The 25,454-nt window shown below is 35.8% G+C and overlaps 1 protein-coding gene across 2 annotated transcripts in view; it reads left to right on the top strand.

Moving 5' to 3' along the window:
* The window catches only part of LOC5568344 (protein similar), a 408,921-nt gene that overhangs the window by 41,994 nt on the left and 341,473 nt on the right, over positions 1–25,454 (top strand). For both annotated transcript variants that reach the window (XM_021855001.1, XM_021854994.1), the window contains exons 2-5: positions 20,400–20,587; positions 20,717–20,940; positions 21,002–21,390; positions 21,465–21,571. In XM_021855001.1, coding sequence (XP_021710693.1) covers positions 20,400–20,587; positions 20,717–20,940; positions 21,002–21,390; positions 21,465–21,571 — 908 coding nt within the window. The remainder of the gene's footprint in view (positions 1–20,399; positions 20,588–20,716; positions 20,941–21,001; positions 21,391–21,464; positions 21,572–25,454) is intronic.

Genomic DNA, 25,454 nt, shown 5'->3' with positions numbered 1-25,454 from the left:
ACGTCTTTTGATGGAAAATTAGCTACAAAAGTCGTTCGAGTTGGCGCTTTTAGAATGTTTTGAGCACAACATAGCTATACGAAACATATAAAGTATCTGAGATCTGCTTGATGTAAATAGCAGACAAGTCTGTATGCACTAAAGTTCACCGTTTTTAACTCCTTTTCGGTGTAATCGGAGACTTTTATGATTCACCTGATATTTTTGATAAAGCTTCGTATTATTTCATTATTAAGCTTACAAAATCGTAAAGTTACTGAGTAACATTTTCAAACTGATTGAATTTATTTGTTTTATGAATTACTATAGAATTCCGTACAACTCTAATAAAACTATGCTAAAATTAAACATTACAGCACTTATTGAGATCTCTAAGCAAAATGTTACGATCACACGATCAATCTTCCACAGGTAGACCTATCGATGTTTGTATGGATTCATTCACACTTTCAAAATGAAGTGTGTTTTCGTCAGCATTATTAATAATATTCTTATCTTTATTTAAGATATTTTCAGCCCTAGACTGGCTGCTAATCTGAGAATATTTGTCAGCAATTCTCCTTGTTTACCATCGCAAACAAAAGCAATGTTCTGTCAATTCTCACAACAAACACATGGACAATAGTGTCAACATTGCACTGCTCTTGCAATTGGGTTGGAATATTGGATTTATGAAATGTTATATTGCGTCTGTCATTGGCACAAATGTGAACTTGTTAATAGTCTAGAATCTATGACCTAAGGTCGTTAGGGCAATAGATCGAAGAGGAATAAAGAGGGCATAAAAGGTCAAAAATCTTCTTTCAAAGATGCTTTAATTTCCCATAATGCAAATCACTTTCAACCTTTTGTTCTTTTGACCTTTTGCATTTTTGACCATTTGTCTTGTCTTCCTTTTGTCTTGCGACTTATTGTCCTTTCGACCTTTTGTCTTTCGATCGATTGTTCCTAAACCAAGTCAGAAAGATAAATATTGTTTTTGAGTTACAAACCATAATTGAAAAGAAGTTGTTTGACATACTTAGTTGTAAAAGCAATGCAAATTTCAACAATTGATGAAAGCAAAGGAGAGGCAACTCGAAAATTTAAATTTCGGCCTCGGCCTGTAAATTTTTAGGTCTAGCTGTCTAGAATATAATCTACAAGATATTGACACTAGATTTTAGCAAAATTTTCATCTAAATCCGTTTCAACAGTTCACCTCACCGAAATTTATTAATTTACGGTGCATTTAAAATGATATTACGAACAACAAAATAAAAAAAAAGTTGCACTAGACCCCCCGATGGATTATTTTCATTTTAGTAGCAAATGGAAGAGGAAGGTCTTGTCTTTCATTGGTCCAAATTTGAGACATCTTCTTCTTTCTGGCGTTACGTCCCAACTGGGACAACGCCTGCTTCTCAGCTTAGTGTTTTTATGAGCACTTCCACAGTTATTAACTGAGAGCTTTCTATGCCAATTGACCATTTTTGCATGTGTATATCGTGTGGCAGGTACGAAGATACTCTATGCCCTGGGAAGTCGAGAAAATTTCCAACCCGAAAAGATCCTCGACCGGTGGGATTCGAACCCACGACCCTCAGCTTGGTCTTGCTGAATAGCTGCGCGTTTACCGCTACGGCTATCTGGGCCCCCATTTGAGACATGCCGAATTTTTTGTTATAAAGTTACATGAAAAAGACACCGTGAATTGCTTTCTTCCTGGTATTACAACAGCTAGTCAAAATTGGTACAGAATGCAACATCGCTGGCCTGAAAACATATTTGAATATCAGTTTGTTTCTAAGACAAAGTCTTGATTTTCTGTTAATAAGTGAATAAAGACATTTTTGTTGCATTTAGTTTGAATGCCCTCAATGTAATTTTTCAAAGTTAAATTTTTATCTAGCATAAGTCCTAGATACTTAACTTCATCTGACCAATTTATTTGAACCCCTCTCATCGTGACAACATGTCTTGTTGAAGGTTTTAAATAAAAAGGTTATGGTTTATGTGGGAATATTACAAGTTGAGTTTTGGAAGCGGTAAGAGAAATCTTCTAATTTTGCAAGTATGAAGAAAAAAAATATCCATACTTTTTTGCAATCTACTACAGATGACACCCATACTTCGTCCTTTGGCGGAGAGGCCTGTGTCACCCGCAAGCAAAGATTTTGAGGTAACTCAGGTAGGTCAAATGTGAGAGTAACTCGTAAGTCCTTTCTACTAATAGTAGGGATCATAAATCCTCCCTACTACTCCCTACTACAAGTTGGATTGTCCCATAATGAAAAGTAACCGCATATCAGTTCCACTACAAATGTTCGCACCGTGTAACTCCAAAATGAAACATGTTTTGGTCATCTTAATATTTTTCTCAAAACGTATCAGAGTGAAAAGCAAATTGTGAAAGTTTCATTCAAATTCAGGCATGTTTCAATCTTCTGGATTTTTTGAATATTCGTATGGAAAACTACTTTGCAAACTTGTTAGTCCATTTTCTCAATGCCTACTCAATGCCTACTACCCTACCAAGCTGAGAGTTTAAATCCCACCGGCTGAGAATCTTTTCGTAAAGAAAATTTTCTCTGCTTCCCATGGCATAAAGTATCTTGGTCAACAATCAGAAGCATTATTGCCATGACAATCACAGGGCGCAACATTGTTGCAACTTTTTCAACTCGCGAATAATCAGTTATTTTAAACAAAAAACCAAATTTGTTTTATGGATGTTGTTCGATAATGTGTCATTGTTTACCAAAACGGAGAAATTCCTCGAAAATTGCAATGCGATTCTGGTGATAAACTGATGTTGTGGAATAAAATTGTTGCATCAATAATAGGAAATGGCAATGTCTTTGTTGCTGCGTATTGGCTGACAATTGATGCACTGATCTTGGTACTTATTACGGAATACTAACATAAAAAAATGGTGAATTGGCTAAAAAAGCTCTCAGTTATTAACTGTAGAAGTGCTCATAATATCACTTTTTCGAGAAGTAGGCTCTGTCCTGGTTGGCATGTAACGAAGAAGAAGGTGGCGAAAAGGGCTAACAAGAGAAGGTCATGATGGGTTTTCAACCGGATTATTTTTGTTAGATTCTACATGTCGAAATAAGAGAAACCCCAAAGCCTTTCGGGTGACAGACCAGATGTGTAGACAGAAGGAGCTCTGAAAAGGACATTTTTATACGAATATAACATTATTGAGTTAATTGAAAATTTGTCAAACAGATTTTTCTTAGTATTTGTTGTGATAGAAGCGAACAGAATTGACATGAATGTATGATTATAATGTTTTTTTATGCCATAAGCGTAACTAGGATGGGTTCTTTCTGTCATACCTGAGAGAGAGGAGACTGGCTTAAATTGCGAGCTCCCAAAAGTCACCAGAACCTGACCTAAATAAGTTCATTTGGCCGTTGTGCACAACCCAAGAATTGAATAATAAGTCAAAGAAGGCAAGAAAACATGCCAACTGTCAGTGTCTCCTCTCTCCCAGTGTCATACTATTCCAATAAAATCAAGTTTATTTTGTGCCAATATTCCGTTCATAGTTTTCTAATATCTATCATAGAACCCGAAATAAGCTTAATGATTTTTCAGCAGTGTAGTAAGAAATGGTTTGAAAAGGGGCTTTCTAGAAAATTCTGAAGATATAGAGATACAAATTATACTGACAAGAAGTGTTGCCAAGAGAAACCCACCATCCTGTAGTTGGCTACCCTGAATGTAAACAAATTTTGGAATTTTTTAGAGATTATTTTCTAATAAAATAAGAGATAGTTGTATGATAAATACTCCATTTTATTATTTATAATACTTTAATACTATCAAAATTTCATTATTTTCCTCACTTCCACAATACTTTTTTGTATGTAAACTTGTTTGCATCGTTACACTGGTCTATATTTTTATATACAGCGTTGTTTACCGTTTTTCCAAGTAGAATAAAATAGCGTCAGAATTTCGGGTATTACTTTCGTTTTCATCCCTTCCCCAAAATTGCCTCAAATGTATTTTTTCTCTTGATACATTTTTTTCTGAATGGAGAAGGTCACGATGGTGTAACTTGTCTGTTTTTCAGGGTACAATAAGAAAGGGCTTGATTTCAGTCACTGGAGTTTATTGCAATATCAAATATATGAAAACTAAACCTCAGAAAAAATATATCAAGGGAATATCAAAGTGTATCAGAATATATTTGAGGCGGTGTAGGGTCTAAGTTAATAATGTAAACAGGTATAAACTAAGGGAAATCTCCGAGATTTTGACGAGACTAGTTTGTTTAATAATCTACTTGGGAAAATTCAAAGTACCATAAAGGGTGTTAATGTGCAAACAATTAGTTTCACCCTACATAGAAAAAAATGCGGGAGTGATTTTTTTTTTTAAATTTGGTTTGTTCCAGTGATTTGTAAACGCATTACATATATATATTTACCGACCTTAACACCCGAACATATCAACTGTTTCTACCAGAAGCGTTACGTAATTTTAAAATAGAGTAAAACCATTTCTAGAAAACCTATTCAAACAGACTCAAGTCAAAAAAGTTTACAAACTTACTTTATCAATCCTACGTGTATCGCAGACGAAATTCTACACGTTCCGCTCTAAATCAACTCGATTTTAGAACGTTTAATTTCCGGATTTACAAAACGACGAAAGTAAGATTCTTCACTTTCGCAACCTAACCGCTACTTTCGCCGCTCTGTTGTATGGGAGACAAAATGACTTAACCACGAATCAAAACAAAACACTACTTGAGCCGATTTCAAACTGGTACAAAAACGTCATAAGTAACTGAATGAAACGGCTTATCATTTTTTCATAAGGTACCGTGGGGCAAGTGGGTAATGGAATTCGCATAGTTGAGATTCTTCAAATTCTAGAGACTTTAAATTGATACAAATGAGGTCGTGTATATTTTTTAGCTTGACTTCCACCAAATATAAGCGGCATGCTGAAATTGATTTTTATGAAAAATTGATCAAAAAAATACAGATAAAGTTTTTAAAAAATGTCTCCTTACTTTTCACTTTCCCCAAAAGTGGGGCAAGTGAAAAGTTTACCGTTTTAAACAATAAATTCAAACATGTAAACAAAGAAAATGTTATTCTTTTCACTTGAATTTTCGTCTGTTCAGTTATGTTAGTTGAAATGATTCGACAACATTATAACTGCAACATTTCCAATGTTAGTTCTTACATTATAGGACAGCAATTGCATTTCTGCTCTGTAGAATTTCCACTGCTCGTTATTTGTTTTTGAGAAAGTCGGATATGACGTCGGATAACTCTTCGGGAGAAATCAAACGGAATCCTTCAATAACGTACTTCGAATCTTTTTTATGTGGATAGACCTATACTCCATTTTTATGTTTTGAACTAGCTTTACATAGACATTCCACGAGATTTCCGTGTGTTCTCTAATATTGCAATTTTTCAGTCAACGTCTTCCTTTTAATTGGCTGCTCGAAGTAGACATATTAATATTGTAATGTTTGGCAACATCTTTTAGAGAAGTTCCATGATTTCTAATAGCTTTCAACGCTTGAGTATAGTGTTTCTTGAATTATCAGCACGTCATGTTTTTCTATGATAATTGCGAATCATGTTTACTTAAGGCTACTTAAAGAGAAAACACAAATTCAATCTCTAACGATAAACTTTTCACTTGCCCCACCTGATAAGAAAATTGACGGTGTTTAAATTTAGTTATTTTTAGGTCTACGTCGAATTAATTCTAAAACTTTTTTTTTATTGCAGTTTGAAACTGTCACAGAGGACAACCAAGAAGTGGCACAGGAAATTATTTTCCGCAACTTTTTTCCACTGAAAATGTTAAAATAAGATTGTACGCCGCCAACTTATCACGGAGTAACAGTTGACAGGTTAACAACTTTTCGCTTTATTATGCAATAATGACTGAAAAATCTCAGAAATCCCTTACCTATCGTAATGTTCTCAATGGCCTCAAAGGTTTACGCATGAGTTTAAAACGTTAATTCACATATTCAGTAAAATATATCAATTGTTTTCACTTACCCCATTTACCCACTTGCTCGCGGTACCTTACATTTTTTGTGGGAAATGATAGGAACTACCTAGTGTTTTAACGCGAGCCAATTGCATGCAAAATATAAGCGATGTACATGGTAAACAAAAGTTAAAAATGGGATTCTTTTTGAAACAGTTTTAGAAGAAAGGTTGTGATTCTTCTTAATTTACTTTCTCGAAACCGTATGAAAGTTACTTACGTCGATTTAAAAAAGTAATAAAGATTTGACGTTTGTTTGGCACTGTGAGTGAAGTATGTTTTCTGGCTCTACCACAGTCTCTTATTTTGTTTACCTGTTCATTTTATTGTTTCTTTATAACTAAAATAAACTAGCTTACAAATTGTATACATTAATTTCATAACATGTTCGAAAAAACAGCAAATAATTTGAAAAAGTTAAGTGCCTAAATGTTACTATATTGGTGCCCTTACTGGCTACACTACTATCCTTGACTGTATTTATGGAAAAAATGCTTGTCTTCCATGCAAGAAATAAAAAACCATGAAGTTCTTGGAATATGATAACAAAAACAAATTTGTTTTATTTGGTGGTAGTTGGTCCCTAGTGATTTATCCTACCTCCGTTCTGGTCACGATCTTCAGATTATCGTGATTCGTCAACATTCGTATTGATAAAGTGGAGGGACATGGTGGAAATGGAGTTTAAAAGAAACGAATGTCAGAACAGGTATCCACCGGCGACGCCAAACGGACCAACGTAATGTGGTGTAATTTGGGATTTGTGGATTGAATACTGATATTTTTTGCCAAGCATCAATATGGGTGACTTTCGAGGATAGCGAAACGTAAGAGGGGTTAGGACAAGGTTGTGGATTTACTGGGTAAATCCATCACATTGGGGTTATGACTCTGTGTCTTGTCAGGAATAGGGTCTGATTGGTATGGTAGTATGCAATAGAGTTCGGAATTGATAGACAGACTTTGAGGAAAGAAGTTTTGAACGTAAGGCAGCAGCACCTTGGATCTTGGAGGGCGCAGGTCTGGAGAGTTGGGCAGCTGTTCATACTAGGTTACATTACGTAGAAAGTGGAATCTGTTTTGCCGTGCACAAATTATGGGAAGTATTTGAAAATGTTTTCTTGTTCAGATTGGGTAACGCAAGAGAGGATTTTTAGCTCTGCGTTATATTAGGAGGATATTATAGTGCATGGTCTACTGATGACTGTGTATTTTAAGGGTGATCGAATGAAAGCTTTGTTGAGTAAAGTTACCGTTGAATTTTTGCAGTTCGTAATTGTTTTGAAATGTTTGTCGGACAATAAGAAAATTTTCTAGGGTATTTGTTTGGATGCTAATGCATTATATTGATAAATCTAATTGTTCGTATCACACGCGAAGCATAGCATAACCCAATGTATAATGAAATTAGGTTCGAAGAAAGGATTAATATTTGATCACTTAAACTTTACGCTGCAAGATATTCTTAATCGTTTTTCTTTTCTTCTGATGTACAGGAATAACTGGTATATTTAGCTAAAATAATGAACAATCATACGCATAGAGCCTACGGGTCATGCAGTTAGGATTGAAATTAAAATAATATTGCGCATTTCTTTCACACCACAGGTTTATCGCAGAAGTTTTTACATGTGCGGAGGCGTTGGTAGAGGTGCGCGATTGCGTCGAGTCGGGTCGGTGTTTTCAGCGGACTCATTTTTCGCAAATCGAAGAATGAGTGCTCTGAGGGCATCAACATGATTCGATGAGGTCCCACACTTTTATTTGCGCTTTTGCACTTGTAAATGTCTTACTAAATAGGAATACTTTGTGTTAGGGAAAGTGCAGGAGAATAAAATATAATTCATTAGAATTTTCTGATAGAGGCAGAGTTCACATGTTACTTAGGTATTTAAAAGCAAATGAGAACCACATTAAATAATAGATAAACACTAATGGTCATATTTTTATATTTTCATTTCATCGCGGTCCTCATTGCTCGAGCGGAGACGACAAAACTCGAGGTGGATAGAATCGACGCAACTACGACACGGAAAAGAAACAGATGAGAAACTATCGATACATTTATTCAACTATAAAAAACCACGTTTTAACGTAATGACTTTATTTCTTCTCGTTTCAGCAATCCAACAACCAAACCATCTCTACTATCTTTTCATTTCCTCTTCGTTACATTTATAGTCCCTCTGGCACTGAATCGAATGACGCATTTCGCTTTTTATTAGCGATGTCTTTGCTGTACGTTGAGCATGGTGTCGGAGGTGATGTGCTGTGTAGAACATCGGATGTTCTACACGGCACGCTACTTCCGGCATTTTGTTTGGCGTGCGGGATAGGCAGTGCTAGTGATGATATGAAGGCCGCTATTAGTGCCAGAGGGACTATATCTATTTAATGTATCTGAAGCTTGTGGGACCGCTTTAATTCCGGCGCCTGCTTGTGGAAGATCCCGGTGTGCTAAACGGTATAGGACATGTTAACGGGGGAGGCTTGGTAGGTCCTCACCCAGCCCGTGTCTAGATGGGCGGATAATTGTCTGCCAGGGTGTGGATTGAGCAATTACAATTACAAAAACAAATTTGTTTTATTTATTTATTTATTTATTTATTTATTAAACAAAACATTTAGAAAGAGGGAAAAACCCCTTTGAGTGATTTCCTTTGAAATCGTTCTCAAAAGGGCACAAAACCTCTTTATCTTTTCTAATAACGTTATAAAAAAAACTTAAAACTAAAGGCTCAACCGGAAATGATCCATATCAGAGCCATAATCTTGAGAAGGAGTTTCAGTAACCAAAAAGGGGAGATGATGGAGGAGTTCAAGGGAGGCCGTAGTTCTTGATTTCTGAAACGAAATAAAATAAAACGCAAAACAGTATCATATAACATAATGAATATCATTGAAAAAATCGTATAAAATTTTAATCATAGGAAGCGATCTAATACCAAGAATATCACGAACAGATACAGGTACAACGGTATCTAAATTCTTGAAGTTATTTATAAGTTTTTTCCTAGGCAAAATATAATTTTTGCAATAAAAAACTATGTGATCTATGTCTTGATAAGTTTCACCACAATCACATAAATTTGAATCTATAATGTTAATACGATATAAATGACTATTACAAGGTATAATGATTAGAAATAAGTCTTGAAATCGTACAAATCAAATTTCTACCAGCAGATAAATTTTTAAACCAAGGTTTTTTATTTACAATTGGTAAAATGGAATGACACCATCGACCTTTGTCACCAGAATCCCAATCAACTTGCCAAGAATTCAAAGCATAATTTTTAAATTTTGCGTAATATTCCGAATGAGCCACATCTCGTTTATAAATAATTCCACGAGTAGCTCCTAATTTTGCTAAACAATCAGCTTGTTCATTACCAAATATATGACTATGGGATGGAACCCAAACAAATCTAATAATAAATCCCCGAGAATGCAAATCATATAATAATTTTCTTAACAATAAAATTAAATAATGAGCTTTAAAATTGAAATTACATGATTCGATAGAATTGATACAGCTCAAACTATCTGTACAAATGATAAATATGTTTGGAGAATAATCCTTTATTATATTACATGTAAAATACAATGCAGTCAATTCAGTTACAAAAACTGAACATGGAGATTGTAATTTGAAAAAATATGCTACATCCATATTATACACTCCAAATCCTGCATTATTATTAATCAATGATCCGTCAGTGTAATACACAAATTTTTGATCAAATCCACAAAATTCACGTTCAAAAACAATTTAGCATATTGAATACACATATTATTTGGTATTTGATTTAATTCCCAATGTAAAGATTTATCAATATAGGGTTGAAAAGAATGTACATTTATATCACAATTGTAAAACGTATTTGATAAAACAGGTAATATATGCTCTGTAGAACAGTGATTGAATGAATTCAACATTTTACTAGAAGGATTTAATTTATGTAAATCTTTTAAAATATTTATTAGCGGATGCTTATTTGTGAAGCATTGTACGAGGAATTTACAATTTAGTTCATGAAAACGAATTTTAAGAGGAACAACTCCAGATAAAACTTCAACAGATTTAGAATGAGTCGAATTCATTAATTTCAAACAAATTCTTAAACAACGAAATTGAATTTTTTCAAGTTTTGCAAAATGAGTTTGAGTGGCACAACCAAAAGTAAAACAACCGTATTCCAAAATTGAGCGTATTGTTGTTTTATAAAGAACTATCATATCAGAAGGATGAGCACCCCACCAAGTACCAGTAATAGTTCGGAGAAAATTAATCCTTTTGGAACATTTTTTCTGGATATATTTAATATGCAAACCCCAATTTAATTTTGAATCATACCAAATACCAAGATATTTATATTCATATACTTGTTCGATTTCATATCCATTAAGAAATAGATTTATATTTACTGTAGAATGTTTACGTGAAAATATAATATATTTAGTTTTTTGCACAGAAAACGTAAAACCATTCTCAAAAGCCCACTTATCAATAATATCCAAACAAATTTGCATATAATGACGTATTGTTTCTCTATTACATCCACTAATTGAAATTACCTTATCATCAGCGAATTGAACTAAAAAACAACCATTTGGGATAATAGATGATATATCACATGTAAATAAATTGTACAAAAAGGGGCTCAAACAAGATCCTTGAGGAAGTCCAAAATAACTATTACGGGTAAATTTAGACGTCCCATTATGATAAAAATGCATGATTTTGAATGAAAACATGTTATATAAAAAATTGGATAAAATTGAAGGAATTTTATACATATTTAATTTTTGAAAGAGTAAATCAGTAAGTACTGAATCATACGCTCCAGACACGTCTAAGAAAGTCGAAATAGTGTCCTGTTTTTTGTTGAAAGAAAGCTGAATTTGGGAAGCCAAAAGTGCTGTGCAATCACGGGTACCACGACCTTTTCTGAACCCAAATTGACTAGGAGATAAAATATTATTTTTTTCAGCCCATATCTCAAGACGATTTAAAACCATTCTTTCCATAAGTTTACGAAGACATGATAGTAAACTTATTGGTCTACGACTATCAGCCAATGAAGCATCTTTTCCTGGTTTAAGTATACTTACTACTTTAATTGAACGCCATTCTAATGGAATAACATTTTGTAAAAGAAATGAATTGTAAATTGAAAGTAAATGAGCTTTCCCTTCGATCGGTAATTTTTTAAGAACGATAAATTTAATGTTGTCAATACCTGGCGCAGTATTATTGGTAATAGATAATGCTAAATTAAACTCATGTATTGAAAATGGAGAACATAATTCTGGAAAATAATTGGTTGATTGTTTGGTTTTAAAATTAGTAGATTGAGGAACAAAATCTGGGCAAATTTTTGATGCAAATTGATCAATCCAATTATCGGAGTACTCCAATAAAGCAGGAGAAGAATTATCATAATTTCTTAAATTTCTTGCTACAGACCACAATGTAGACAATGAAGTGTCACTATCAAGATTCTCAATAAAATGTTTCCAATAATTTCGTTTCTTGAATTTAGTAGTACGAGTAAACCAAGCTTCTGCTTTACAATATAGTAAATAATTTTCTCTAGTACCCAAACGACGAAATTTTTTAAAAGCTTCCGATTTATTTTTAAGAGCAATAGAACAATCGTTATCCCATCAAAACGTAGGACGAATATTTTTTTTAATATTACAAAGAGTTTTCTTTTTCTGTGATTTAAGTAAACTATCCATCATAATTTTAATAAATTTAATATAATTTTCAATTGGGGAATTTAAATCTTGCAAATTAATTAGTGACACAGAAATTAAATCCGAAAACTTACTCCAATCAACGTTTTTGGTATAATTTGGAAAAGAAGAACTTACATTATTACTATTTTGCGTTAAATGATTCAAGTGAATCAAAATTGGAAGATGATCACTATTATTTGGATCATTTATTATGTTCCAAGTAGATTTGAAAGATAAATCAGTTGAACACAAAGATAAGTCAATACATGAATTTTTCAATGGAGGAACAGCAATTCTGGTAAATGATCCATCATTTAGAATATTTAAATTATATTCATCAATTAAATCCATTAATAATGAACCACGACCATCAGTTCTATCACTACCCCAAGAATAATTATGAGCGTTAAAGTCACCCAAAATGTAAAATGGATGAGGAACACTATCTAAAATCATTTTCAATTCAGATATTAAGAAATTTGCATTGGGAGGGATATATAAACAAATAATATGAAAATTGTAATCTATATGTTTTACAGAAATAATAACATATTCCAAATGTATATTTAATGATAAATTTATATATTTGAATTCAATGCCATTACGAATACCAATCAAAACCCCACCAAAAGAAATATCTCTATCTTTACGAATTATATTAAATGATGGAATGCGTAATACTTTTGACTCCGTTAACCAAGTTTCATTCAAACAGAAAATATCAATTTTGTGATGTTCAAGCATAACTCTCAATCTATCTATTTTAGGAAGTAAACTTCTACAATTCCATTGTAAAATATTCAAAATTCCATTAGAATTTGAAGCCATTACGATGAAAATAATGAAGCAATAATGGGTCCAAATGTATTCAATTTATCAAGGATGGAGGCAAGAAATGGTAAAATCATTTTAATTATCTTTTTCCAAAAATCATTGAATCCCAACATTTCTAATAATTCCTCCAAAATTCCTAAAATTGGGGAATTTTCATTAACATTTTTGTTATTATTCGAAGAATTGGCATTTGTATTCATGTTACAATTTGATGGATCAGATTCTACTCGTTGAAAACCTGGAATTATACGGGAAGAGGAAGAATTTAACCGCGGAAAATTTTCATTAAATGACTTTGTATTAGAATCAAATTGAACCTGAACTTCAGGAGAAGATTTTTGAATTCTTTTTCTTTTAGAAGGGGGTTTATAAATATAGTTATCTAAATTCGAAGTGTCATCAAGCTCATCATCAGTTAGAGATTCATAAATATTAGGAGCAGTTATATCCTTAGAATTTTTCAAAATTTCAGAATAAGAGGACTGATTTCTGTTTTTCAGTTTTTGATTGTATTTGGACTTTGTTTTTTTTTTTTTTTAATTTCTTTTTTAGTATCATTTCAAACATTACATTCATTTCTTATATCTAGGTGTTCTGTGTTATTTGACAACACTATCATCCTAATTTGGTAAAACAAATTTAAGATTTTATTAACATTTTGTTAACAACATATTACATTTCATTTGCCGTAGCAGTTCAGTTTTTTTTACAGGTGAGTTGATTTCACCTGCTTATAAGAGAAAAAAAAAACGTTTTTAATATACTTAACCTAACTTAACCTAAACATATAACGAACAATTGTATTTGGACTGATTATTAATGTAAACAGGGCAATCTTTCAAAAGGTTATGTTTTTGATTACAATATATACAAAGCTCAGAATTTTTAGTGCAATCTGATGATAAATGTGGTTGACCACATTTTGTACATTTAGGTTTATTGGAGCAAAATAAATTCGTATGTCCAAAAAGAAGGCATCTTTCACAATGCATTATTTTTGGAAAATAAAGCCTAATGCGAAAAATAACATTATTAACTTTTACAAAATCAGGAAGAACTGATCCAGCAAACGTAATTTTCATACAATTAGAATGAATATATTCAGAGCCTTTATCGTTCAATTTTAATTTTGATAAACGTTGACAATCTAAAACATCAACAGGTGAAATGGCTTGATTTTTAAAAATACCAATTCCGTAATTTATCACTTCATCACATTGAAGAGATTCATCATATAAAACACCATTAATTTCACAGAAATTACATGGTGCATATACACGATATGAATCTGAAAAAAGTTGCGATTCTAAAAGTGAATTTGCATCATCACGAGAACCGAAAACAACACGTAATTTATCAAGTGAAATCTTTTTGATTTCCTTGACGGAAGAATATTTTTCATATATTTTGGCCGAAATCAACAAAACATTTATAGGTATTTGTTTTTTTCGAAAATATACTACAAATGGACCGGCAAAAGAAATCGGATATATTTTGATACGAAAAGGTTTTGCAGTAGAAGATGATGGTCCCGGAGGAGGATCACCATCTTTTAGAACTGAACCATTTACATCAATATCCTTGATTGGGATGCAAAAATAAACAATTTAAGATAAAAAAAATCAACACGAATATGAAAATAAATATATAATAGAGTAAAAATGAAAAGATACTTAGCAACTTGAAACTCCACGTAAAATGTCTGGAAGATGAGACTTCAAGCTTCAAACCAAAAGCGTACAACCTCCTCTTGAAAAAATCCTACTCCGCACTAACGATACTTCTTGACGTCGTCCGCGCCACACAGGCTCAATCGAATAGTCCTCTCAATCTTATAGCTTCAAAAATAAATCTCGAGGAGATTTCACGCTCCACAAGTATCACGCCGACTCCAAAAACTTCCGCCGCACCACACAGGAAACACCAAGACAACGCGCCACACAGGAAACACCAAGACACCGCGCCACACAGGAAAAAGTCCACTGCCGCACCACACAGGAAGAATGAAAATCAGCTACTCGAATCACAAATGACTCGAATTCGATCTTCGAATCGCTTGAAATTTTTTTCTCTGAACAAATTTGTTTTATTTATTTTTTATATTTTTATTGTGTGCCAAAGAGAACCCATCCTGGTTGCGCCTATGGCATGATAAAATACATTTTAAACATATATAAATGTAACTTTTGTACTCTACCATCACAACAAACACTGACAAAAACATTTTTGTTAAATTTTTAATTAACTCAATAATATTATATACGCACAAAATTGCCCCTTTCAACGCCCCTCCTGGCTACACTACTGGTCCATCACTCGGAAGGCTTTGGGATTTTTCATATTACGACATCTAGAATAGAATCTAACAGAAATAGAACAGAAATAGTGCAGTATTACCGATTCAGTGAATTAGTCATATTTTAGTATACTTTTCAGGTTGTTTTGCAAAATTTTTGACTTTTATGTCCAATAAATTACCTCAAAATTGCGATATCTTTACTTTTTTAGGAGATATTTGACGAAACATCTTCTACGTCCTTTGCGATTTTTGACACTTAAATAGGTTACGCTGACTGAATACTATGAACGCAATAAAACATATGAATAGTTGAAGAAGACTCCTATGCTAGTAAAATGGATCAAAGAGCAAAGAAGAACGACATAAGAAATAATACAACAGAATGTTAGGTGAGGTTAAAGAATAAAGAAATTTGCTGAAGAAAGCAATTCAATCTGATGGATAGGAGAAGAGATATTCATGAGTTTGTTTGTTTTTATTTAGCTTCATATGGGATAATAGCCCTGCAAATATCTACAAAAATCCAAAACAATATTAGCTAAAAAAGGATTTGTGTCTTCAGCAGCATCCTTCAGTTAGGTTTAAAGAATAAGTTTTCACTATGGGATGATAAGTTTGTACCTACATTATTGTACTAACGTATTTGGAATTTTTTCCATTAAATCAGCACCGAAAAAGGTGAAAATTTAATAGAACACTATTTGTATGCTAAGGATGGCAAGGAAGATATGGGAGATTAAATTTCCAAACATTTTTAAATTTTGAATCGCCCTATTACCACAGTGGTATCCTTACGGTTCAACACCACATCCCAAAATACTCCTTCTTCTAAGATAACTGTGGGAAATACAGAGAGTCTGTTTATCATCTTCTACTACAGCTCTGATTAATGAGGCTAGCTATTGTTGGAATCCCTGGCCGCATTAAATGTAGAGCTGGCAAATGTGGGTACAGTGAGTACTTTCCGCAGAAATGGTGCAGAATCGATTATCGACGTGACGTTTTGTAGTCCTAACCTTTTAGGTACCATGAACTGGCGCGTTGATGACGGTTATACTCATAGCGATCATCAGTCGATTCGCTATAGTATAATACCAGGCGGACGGAAGGCAGCGCGATGTAACTCGACCCAAGCCCGAGGATGGAAAACAGCGCGCTTCGACGGCGAAGTATTCACTGAAGCCCTGAGGCGCGAACGGAACACTCTGTACCTAAACGGTGAAGAGCTAGTTGCTGTGATATCACGAGCGTGTGATGCTTCCATGCCGAGGAAAGCTCCTCCTAGAGAGAACAGGCCGCCGGTGTATTGGTGGTTCGAATCAATTGCAAATCTTCGAGCAACCTGCCTTCGGGCTAGACGAAGAATGCAACGCGCACGTACAGAAGCACAAAGAGAAGAACGCGGTGCAGCATTCAGAGAGGCAATGTTGTCTCTCAAAAAGGAAATCAAGAATCGAAAACGGGCATGCTTTGATAGTATATGCGAGAGTGTCAATTCTAGTCCATGGGGTGATGTCTACAGAGTAGATGCCTTGATAGTAGGATTCTACTGTATGACACAGAGGAGGAGCAGAAAAGCATTCGAATTACCGCGGGAGTACCTCAAGTTTCAATCCTGGGCCCGCTGTTATGGAATGCAATGTACGAGGCTGCCCCTTCCGACGGGTGTTAAAATTGTTGGCTTCGCCGATGATATCATCCTAGTGGTCCATGGCGAATCGAAGGAGGAAGTAGAGTTGACAGCAGTGCACTCTATTTCCATAGTTGAGGAATGGATGAATTCTATGAAACTAGGACTGGCCCGTTACAAGACTAGGGTGGTAGTGGTCAACAACCGCAAGTCCGAGCAACGGGCGCTTAACTCGGTAGGTGATTGCACCATAGAGTCCAAGCGATCCCTTAGGCACCTTGGGGTAATGATCGATGACAAGCTCAGCTTCGCTAGCCACGTTGAATATGCCTGTAAAAGGGCATCTACGACTATAGCGGCGCTTTCGAGGATGATGTCTAACAGCTCTGCTGTAATTGCCAGCAAATGCAAGCTACTGGCAAGCGTGGCGCTATCCGTACTTAGGTATGGAGGATCAATCTGGTCAAAAGCGCTAAGAACGAGCAAAAACCTAAAGCGGTTGGAAAGCACGTACAGGATAATGTGCTTAAGAGTAGCAAGTGCCTACCGGACGGTATCTAAAGAGGCCGTGTGCATCATAGCCAGGATGACGCCCATAGGGCTCATCATCAAAAAAGATGTTTAATGCTTCAACCATAGAGGTACCAGAGGAGTCCGCGACACGTGTAAACGCTCAGAAGCTGGCAGTAGGAATGGGATAACACCACTAAGGGTAGATGGACCCATCGGCTAATACCAAATGTGTCTGATCTCCTGAGTGCCCCAATTGTAGGAAACAGCGGAGCATGTCGTGTTCGATTACCCCCGTTTTATTGTTGTGAGAGGTCGCATGCTCGCTACATGCGGAGGGGACTCGTGGTCCGACAATGTACATAATAGAGAGAATGTGTGCGGATGCCGAGTGCTGGAATGCAGTAACTACAGCTGTCACATTGTCACATTGTAACATTGTTTAAGTCGGCTAGAAGAAGCAGTTTGTCTAGGCTACTTCTGCTACACGTGTTGTGCTATATGCACTGGTCCCTCCCCGGAGAAATACCGTAAGGTGGTTCCGGGGAGATAAGGGTCTTAGTCTAAGGGTAATGTCGATGCACTGTACACCACTTAAACAGTTCAAAAATAATTGCTCAAGTACAGTGCATGGGCTAGCGGCCCAGATATCCGTAGCGGTAAACGCGCAGCTATTCAGCAAGACCAAGCTGAGGGTCGTGGGTTCGAATCGCACCGGTCGAGGATCTTTTCGGGTTGGAAATTTTCTCGACTTCTTAGGGCATAGAGTATCTTCGTACCTGCCACACGATATACACATGCAAAAATGGTCATTGGCAAAGTAAACTCTAAGTTGATAACTGTGGAAGTGCTCATAAGAACACTTATCTGAGAAGCAGGCTCTGTCCCAGTGGGGACGTTACGCCAGAAAGAAGAAGAAGAAGAAGGACAGTGCATGGGCTGGTTTTAGCGGGTCGTCGTTGGTGCGTCATCCCCGTATTCCCTGAGTTACCTTCTCAGGGGATCTGTTTGCAGATTTCCCCCTTGTAAAAAACAAAAAAAAAAAACAGCTCTGATTAGTTTGGGAGGTTAAGGCATAGGCCGTTATTGAAATTTGTACGCGTCGTTGATGATTGTTGCTAATGCATCTCATGCTTTCGAATCAAAGAAAATCAGTTGGTTTTGCACTGACACACCTGAAAAAGTTTCAGCATACTTTATGCATGTTAGCGCGTACACTGATACATTTTCAAGACTGAGTCATATTACTTTGAAATGCAAGTTAAAAAGTTATCATTGTTGCCAAAACGAATGACAGGCTACTTAGCCTTAACAGTGCATGATAAAACCCATCCAACCATGCTCGAAATTGGAAAAATGTTCCGGTAGAATACAATGATTATATTATTTTCTTTTTATTATTGGCAATATTTTTTTCAAGTAGTAACGGCAAAAATGTACAGAAAATTTTCATAAAAAGTTTCATCATTATTCCACTAGTAAAATAATGCAAGTCCATTAGGGTGTGGCTTATTTCACTAAAGATCTCAAAATAATAACATCGCGTGCTCTTCTAAATTCAAATCCCAAAAAACCTCAAAGTTTAAGTCAAAAATCTTAAGATATAAGTCAAAATTCATCTTCAAGCGAGTTGAAAGTGAATTTTCAAATTAGGTTCTTTAAATTTGGAATTCGATGCATCTTCACTTAAGGCTCTAGAATCCATCATTCAATCATCAGTAATCATCGAATATAGTGATAGATTTTTGTAAACATTTCTTCGGGTTTTAAAATTTGTTAAACGACGATGGTTATTTTCCTCTGAATGTCGATACAAATTCCTCTTATGAGACCGTTGCAATCTTTGAGTGAAGCACTAGTACAGTTTGTTAAAATCCACGTAAAAAACCCGTTGTAAAGTATATCTGCTAGAATTCCTGCATGAAACTCTGTTGCAGTTCCTATCAGAATTGTGGCAGAACTGTGTAGATTAAATTTTGGCATTATTTGAGAAAATCTCAACCTTTTTTTTTCAAAATCTCTATAGTAGCTCGGGCACTATTTTGAAGTTTTATTTCTAGAATAGCATTAGGGAAAGACGGGTCAGGAATCAATAAATCCCTTTTCGACGCAGCATGCCCTTTTTAAAGTCTTAGGCGTGATCAAAAAATACCAAAGGTGTTGTGTTTGTAAAACAATATTTATTTCTTGAAGCTTGAAAAAGTGTTGTCTTATCACGATTTATTTTTAGCGACGTGGTAAAACCGCCCACCCACGGGGTAAAAGCGACCACAACGATTGTCGTACAGAATTTTGTGTAAAAATATATCAGTTCCCTGTGACTATAAAAAGTGTAGTGTTTTATGAATTCTGTATTTGTTAACGTGGATATTGATTAATTTTTAGGGTCAATAAATTCAAAAAACTCAGATATATACTTATTATCACCTAGAGACACCCATATTTTTGGAAAAATATGCGGATTCGGTTTGTACTTTTAACAAAATTGATTTCATTTTTCTTGAATAGTAATGTACAACGTTAAAAATGCTTTAGACATTTTAGTTGATATGAATTAGAGGTGGTGGTCTCACCCCATCTATAGTGGTCGGTTTTACCCCGCTTGCGCAATTTTTAGATCTATGGCCTTATTTTAAAGCTACATATTTACAATTCATATTTCACTTCACTGATGCATATTTTACATTTCCGTTAAAGCATGGACGGGTAATTTATGATTTTATAAAAAAAATCTTCCGAAATCCTTAAGTGAACATCTGTGAAATTTAGATCAAATTCAATGTCGACGAGCAGAAACTTTGTTTTTAATATTTGTTATGAAAAATTTAATGTAAATATCACCCTAAATGTTTCGGAATGTAAAAAATCTTGTTTTTATGGAAAGCACTTGGTGAACTTTTAAGAAATCCGCCATTTTCATTTTCATGAAGGTGGTCCGTCCTACCCCGGCGGGCGCTCTTACCCCGTCTTCCCCTACATAGACATTCAAGGACAGTACCTTTTTGAAGACCTTGACGAGCTGACCTGTCGTTTTCTTGAGAATTCTAAATTTGTCCCGTAATTTTGAAAATAAAGAATAAACTCAACGTACATATGAATAGCGTTCCAAGATATTGCTGTGATATTTTTTCATGCTCGTTTTTTCGCTAATATGCGCTAATAGGTCTAATTTGTGTTATTTATTCCATGCGGCCTAAATTATAACTTATAATTAAAGACAAACAGACTAAAATCTAAAGCGTGGTCAATGGAGTTATGTCAGTTTTACGTCTGTTTGTCTGTGACTATTTCTTTATCCACGTCACATCAACCAACTATATTTGGTTTACTAATATTTTTTCCATCTCTCATTTACAGGAACAATGAGAAACGCAAAGAAAAATCTCGTGACGCAGCCCGATGTCGTCGTTCGCGGGAAACGGAAATCTTCCAGGACTTGGCTAGCTTGCTGCCGATGCGCCAGGAAGATGTCGACCACCTGGACAAAGCGTCAGTTATGCGTCTATCAATAGCGTATCTCAAAGTTCGCGATATGCTCGAAATGTGTAAGTATGAAATTAGTACCTGTACTAAATGAACGAGCTTTGTTGATTCATTCCCGATTCGAAGTACAGATGGCAGCTGCGCAGTTGTACTAAAAGCTTTTATTTTTATTTCGTCCATTTCACATGTAGTGCCAATGGTGAACAAAAAGGGGGAGAGCATAGCTGAAGATGGAAAAGCTATGTGCGAGGATACCGATATGGAGGAAGATTCAAAGCCGGCGTTGAATGAGCTCGCCTTGGAGAAAGAAAAGCTAGCCCTCCTTTCGTTGGATGGTTTCTTGCTGGTTCTTTCTGCTGATGGGGATATTACCTATATTTCGGAAAATGTCAGCGATTATCTCGGCCTCTCACAGGTGAGATGAGTTAGTTATGCGTATATTTCGATTTTTTTACTTATATTTTATAATAATGCAGATCGACATGATGGGACAACCGATCTGGGACTATAGCCACCAGTGTGACCATGAAGAGTTGCGAGAAGCACTTAATGGGCGGCACCATAGTCCCTCAGAGCTATTGAAAGGGGTAGCCAATAGCGATTGCAAACCGATGGAGAATCGTGACTTTTTCCTTCGGCTCAAATGTACCCTGACGAGTCGTGGCAGAAGCGTCAATATCAAGAGTGCATCGTACAAAGTGATTCATGTAACTGGTCACATTGCATGCAAGGAAAACGGCCAACGGCAGCTAGTGGCTGTGGCTCGCCCGTTGCCGCATCCCTCCAACATCGAGGTACCATTGGATTCGAGCACCTTTTTGAGTAAACATTCATTGGATATGAAGTTTAGCTATGTTGATGATAAGTAAGTACTGCAAGCGCTGAAATTTAAAGAAATAGATTAATCTAATTGATTGTTTCTTTCAAACTTTATCTCAGAATGTACGCCCTGTTGGGTTACAATCCAGCTGATTTGATGGGAAAGTCGTTGTACGAGTGTCATCACGGCATCGATTCGGATCACCTGATGGGAACCTTCAAGAATGGTAAGCACCTCAAACACAACTTTTTGTAATGTATTAATGGCGATGACATAAAATTTTAACACCCTTCTTGGCAAGGAATTACCGAGAAAAGTACTTTTCCTTGCGAGCAAGTAATTTTCTGTTCTGGCCCATTTAGCATGCCTGGCATTTAAAAATGAGCTAGCTAGACAGGAGCCGACTCCTACGCTAAGGAGATGGGCACACAAAAGGCCAATTTCGGTCGCAAATCACGTATAATTTCTGAATTAAATACACGCATAAACTTTTATATATTTTTGATGCAGCAAACCGTTTTGGTAGACTGGTACTTATTTTGTTTTAAACTTTAACTGATGTAAAATTACGTGGAAATGAATAAGCATTGGCGGCGCCAGAACTCATTGAATCCTTCAAAATTAATAAGTGCAGAAGGTTAGGCAAACCAAAACTAAAGTAGATATCGTTAGTGTACAAGTATGTGGTGGATGATATCGTTTTATTTATTTATTTTATTTATTTATTTTATTGGTTTTAATACATTTGTTGAGGCAGAGATTTGTACTACTTACAACTGCGAAATTATCAAAATTCCTTTGGAGAACTAATAGTAATGTGATACATTTATGCAAAGATAGGGAGAAAATAGTTCAACAAAAACCCTAGAATTCACTTTTTGTTATTCTTAACCTAATCTAAACTAATATATCACAGTGTTTTATTGAAAAAGACTCACAACGAGTGGATTTGTTGAGATTTCGCACGATAATTTGAATTTGTTCGTTAGTTTATTGAAAAACTCGAGTAACGTTTCCGTTTCTGCGATATCATGAAGCTCATCTGTTGGGAACCAGGGATCCAAATTAAAAATCATCTTTAGAAGCTTGTTCTGTTTGACTTGGAGACGTTTCAGATGAGACATAGCACAACATTGCCAAACTGGACAACCATAGGTGAGAACCGGTCTGAAGACACTTTTGTAGAGCAGCATTTTGTTCGCCAGTTGTAGAGAAGATCTTCGGTTAACCCTCTAATACCCAAATTTTTATTTTCGATCTAAATATCATTTTTAGTTATCTAAAATCGTTCTAAACACGTTTTGGGCAATGATTTATTTTTATTCGCTAATCTATGAATTTTGGTTTTTGATTTTTATAATTTTTATTTTCGAACATCCCTATCCTTTTTCATTTTTTCTTGAAGCTTCTTCTAGTTACTGATTTTTGACAACAATAAAAATTCAAGTTTTCACGGTACTTTTAAAAATAATAAATTTCAAATATTTTTCTGAAAATATTTTTATTTTCCGTGTAATTAACGGAAACACAGGTTTGGAATTATTTTAATACCACCAAGCCCTTCTTCTGTTATAGATTAATAGTAGAAAAATATAAAAGGCACGACTTTTAATAATACACGTTAAATAAACCCTAGGCATTTGTAGGTTATATAAGAATACAATTTTTCAAACAATTTTCAAAAATACAAAAAAGTTTCAAAAGTCATAAAAAACTTTTCTCATATGCGTGTTATGAGTCAAGGATTAAGCCAAAAATAAAATCATTTTGATTTCCGAGCTACGAAAAAATACACAAAATTCCAAAGTGTACCCCGTCTAAAGGCGGGGTTGGGTATTAGAGGGTTAATCATTGAATACAATGAACGAGTTAAACCTTTAACTTTGTTGATACTATTGTTAATATGTTTGTCAAATAGCAGCTTTCCATCCATTGTCAATCCCAAGTAACATGCTTCATTTTTCCACGGAATGTCGACTCCATTGACGTTGACTTTTGAAGATGGTAGGTGTCTTGGGGCTCTTCTTCGTGTAAAGAAAATGGCCTGAGTTTTTACAGTGTTTGTCTTGATCCGCCATTTCTGCTGGTATTCTTCGAGCTTGTTCTGCGCTTGCTGAAGTTTGCAGGTGATTATTTTTGGATCTTCATCCGAAACGAGGAATGCTGTATCATCGGCGAAGAAGGCGTAGGTGATTCCATCAACCATCAGGACGTCGCTAGTGAAAACATTGTAGAGTGTTGGGCTCAACACAGATCCCTGTGGGACGCCACAAGGGATGTCCAATTTTCCAGATACGGAGTCGTTAACAGATACTTGGAATGATCTTTCGATTAGGAATGATTGCACCAGCTTCCCAATGTAGAGAGGACAGTTACATTTGCGTAGTTTGTAGATGATCGCGTCCTGCCAGACGGAATCATATGCCTTTTCGACGTCAAGCATAATCATACCAGTCGATTTTCTTGCAGAGAAACCGTCCTTCACGATTTTGGTTATCCGTGCTAACTGGTGGTTGGTGGAGTGACCGGCTTTGAATCCAAATTGCTCGTTTGGAATCACCTCGTTAGAATCTAAATGTCGATTCAACCGATTTAGGATGATTCGTTCAAACACTTTGCTCAGGCTACTTAGCAGACTGATGGGGCGGTAGTTTGTAGGCAGCGTTACGTCTTTTTTGGACTTGGGGATGGCTACTACAGTTGCATGCTTCCACGTGGTGGGAAAATACATCAGTTTTATGCAGCCGTTGAAAATTTTGTTCAGATAAACCAGGCCTTTTCGAGGTAAATGTTTGAGCATCACGTTGCGGACCCCGTCCTGACCTGGAGATTTTTTACTTTTGAGTCGCTTGATTATCTCCCTGATTTCTTTTGGTTTTGTGAGAGTCGATGGGTCGATGTTCATCTCGATGAAATTGGAGAGTTCCTCTATTGTTTGGTTGACCTCTTGGACTGTCCTAGGGTCGCTCGCGAGTGTGTTGTTGTGGGCCTGTGCGAAGTTAGCCGCCAGTGCATCAGCTTTCTCCTTGTTTGAAACCATCAAACGATTTCCAACTCGCAGGGGTGGTTGATATTTAGTTGAAGAACGAAGGCTCCTACTGATTTTCCAAAACTTTTTGCTTCCTTGGGTCAGGTCGCGTAATGTTTTGCCAAAATTTTTGTATTTGTGTGCTGCGCACTGTTCCCGAATCTCTTGAGTGAGTGCATCAACAATCCTCTTCAAGACAGGATCCCTCGTACGATAGAATTGCCTTCGTCGGACATTCCTAAGTCGAATCAACAGCTTAGTATGATTGGGAAGTTCGTGATTCGTCTTGGTGATATTAACAACAGGAACAGATTCGACTTCAGCAGCCTTCAAAGCTGCAACAAATGCATGGATACTGTCGTCGATTTTTTGTGTAGTATCCAAATTATTAAGCAAGCTTGACGTCACATCGAGTCTTCTATTTACGGAGTTGGCAAAGCGAGTCCAATCAGCACGATCAAAGTTTTTGTATTTGCGCACTTGGGTTACCACTGGACTATCCGTGTTGATGGAAAATACTACGGGATAATGGTCTGAACAAAGTTCTTGGAGTGTGTGGGGTACTGTCATGTTCACGTAATTATTTGATAGCACTAGGTCCAAAGTTGAGCAGTACTTTCCACCCGGTGAAATGCGAGTGTAACTTTCGGGTAGTGTACGAAGAAATTTCCATTTTCGCTCTCCTGTAACAGCATTTCTCCTGCTTTATTGCTTTTAGAACAGTGCCAGTGTCGATGCTTGGAATTGAAATCGCCCACCACGAAAAATGGTTCCGTAGAATCAGTGAGCTTTCTGAGGTCACGTTTGAAGTTGTTAAGGATCGCGCGATTCGAAGATCCAGGGAAGTATGCTGCGATGATACGCACAACAGTAGACTCGAAGTTTAGCACTATTTCAACAGCCTCAATGGAAGAAGTGTTCAATCCATCAGCTTGCTTGAAAGCAATTCCGTTCCTAACAAAAATCGCAACGCCTCCTCCACGGTTTGCTACATGACTTGGACGATCCAAACGGACACATGAATAATTTGGATGGTAGATTGATATATTCGGTTGGAGCCATGTTTCTGTTACTACCGCAA

Source organism: Aedes aegypti, chromosome 1, assembly GCF_002204515.2.
Source record: "Aedes aegypti strain LVP_AGWG chromosome 1, AaegL5.0 Primary Assembly, whole genome shotgun sequence".
NCBI classification, from domain to species: Eukaryota; Metazoa; Arthropoda; class Insecta; order Diptera; family Culicidae; genus Aedes; species Aedes aegypti.
This window is presented reverse-complemented; position numbering and strand designations above follow the sequence as displayed.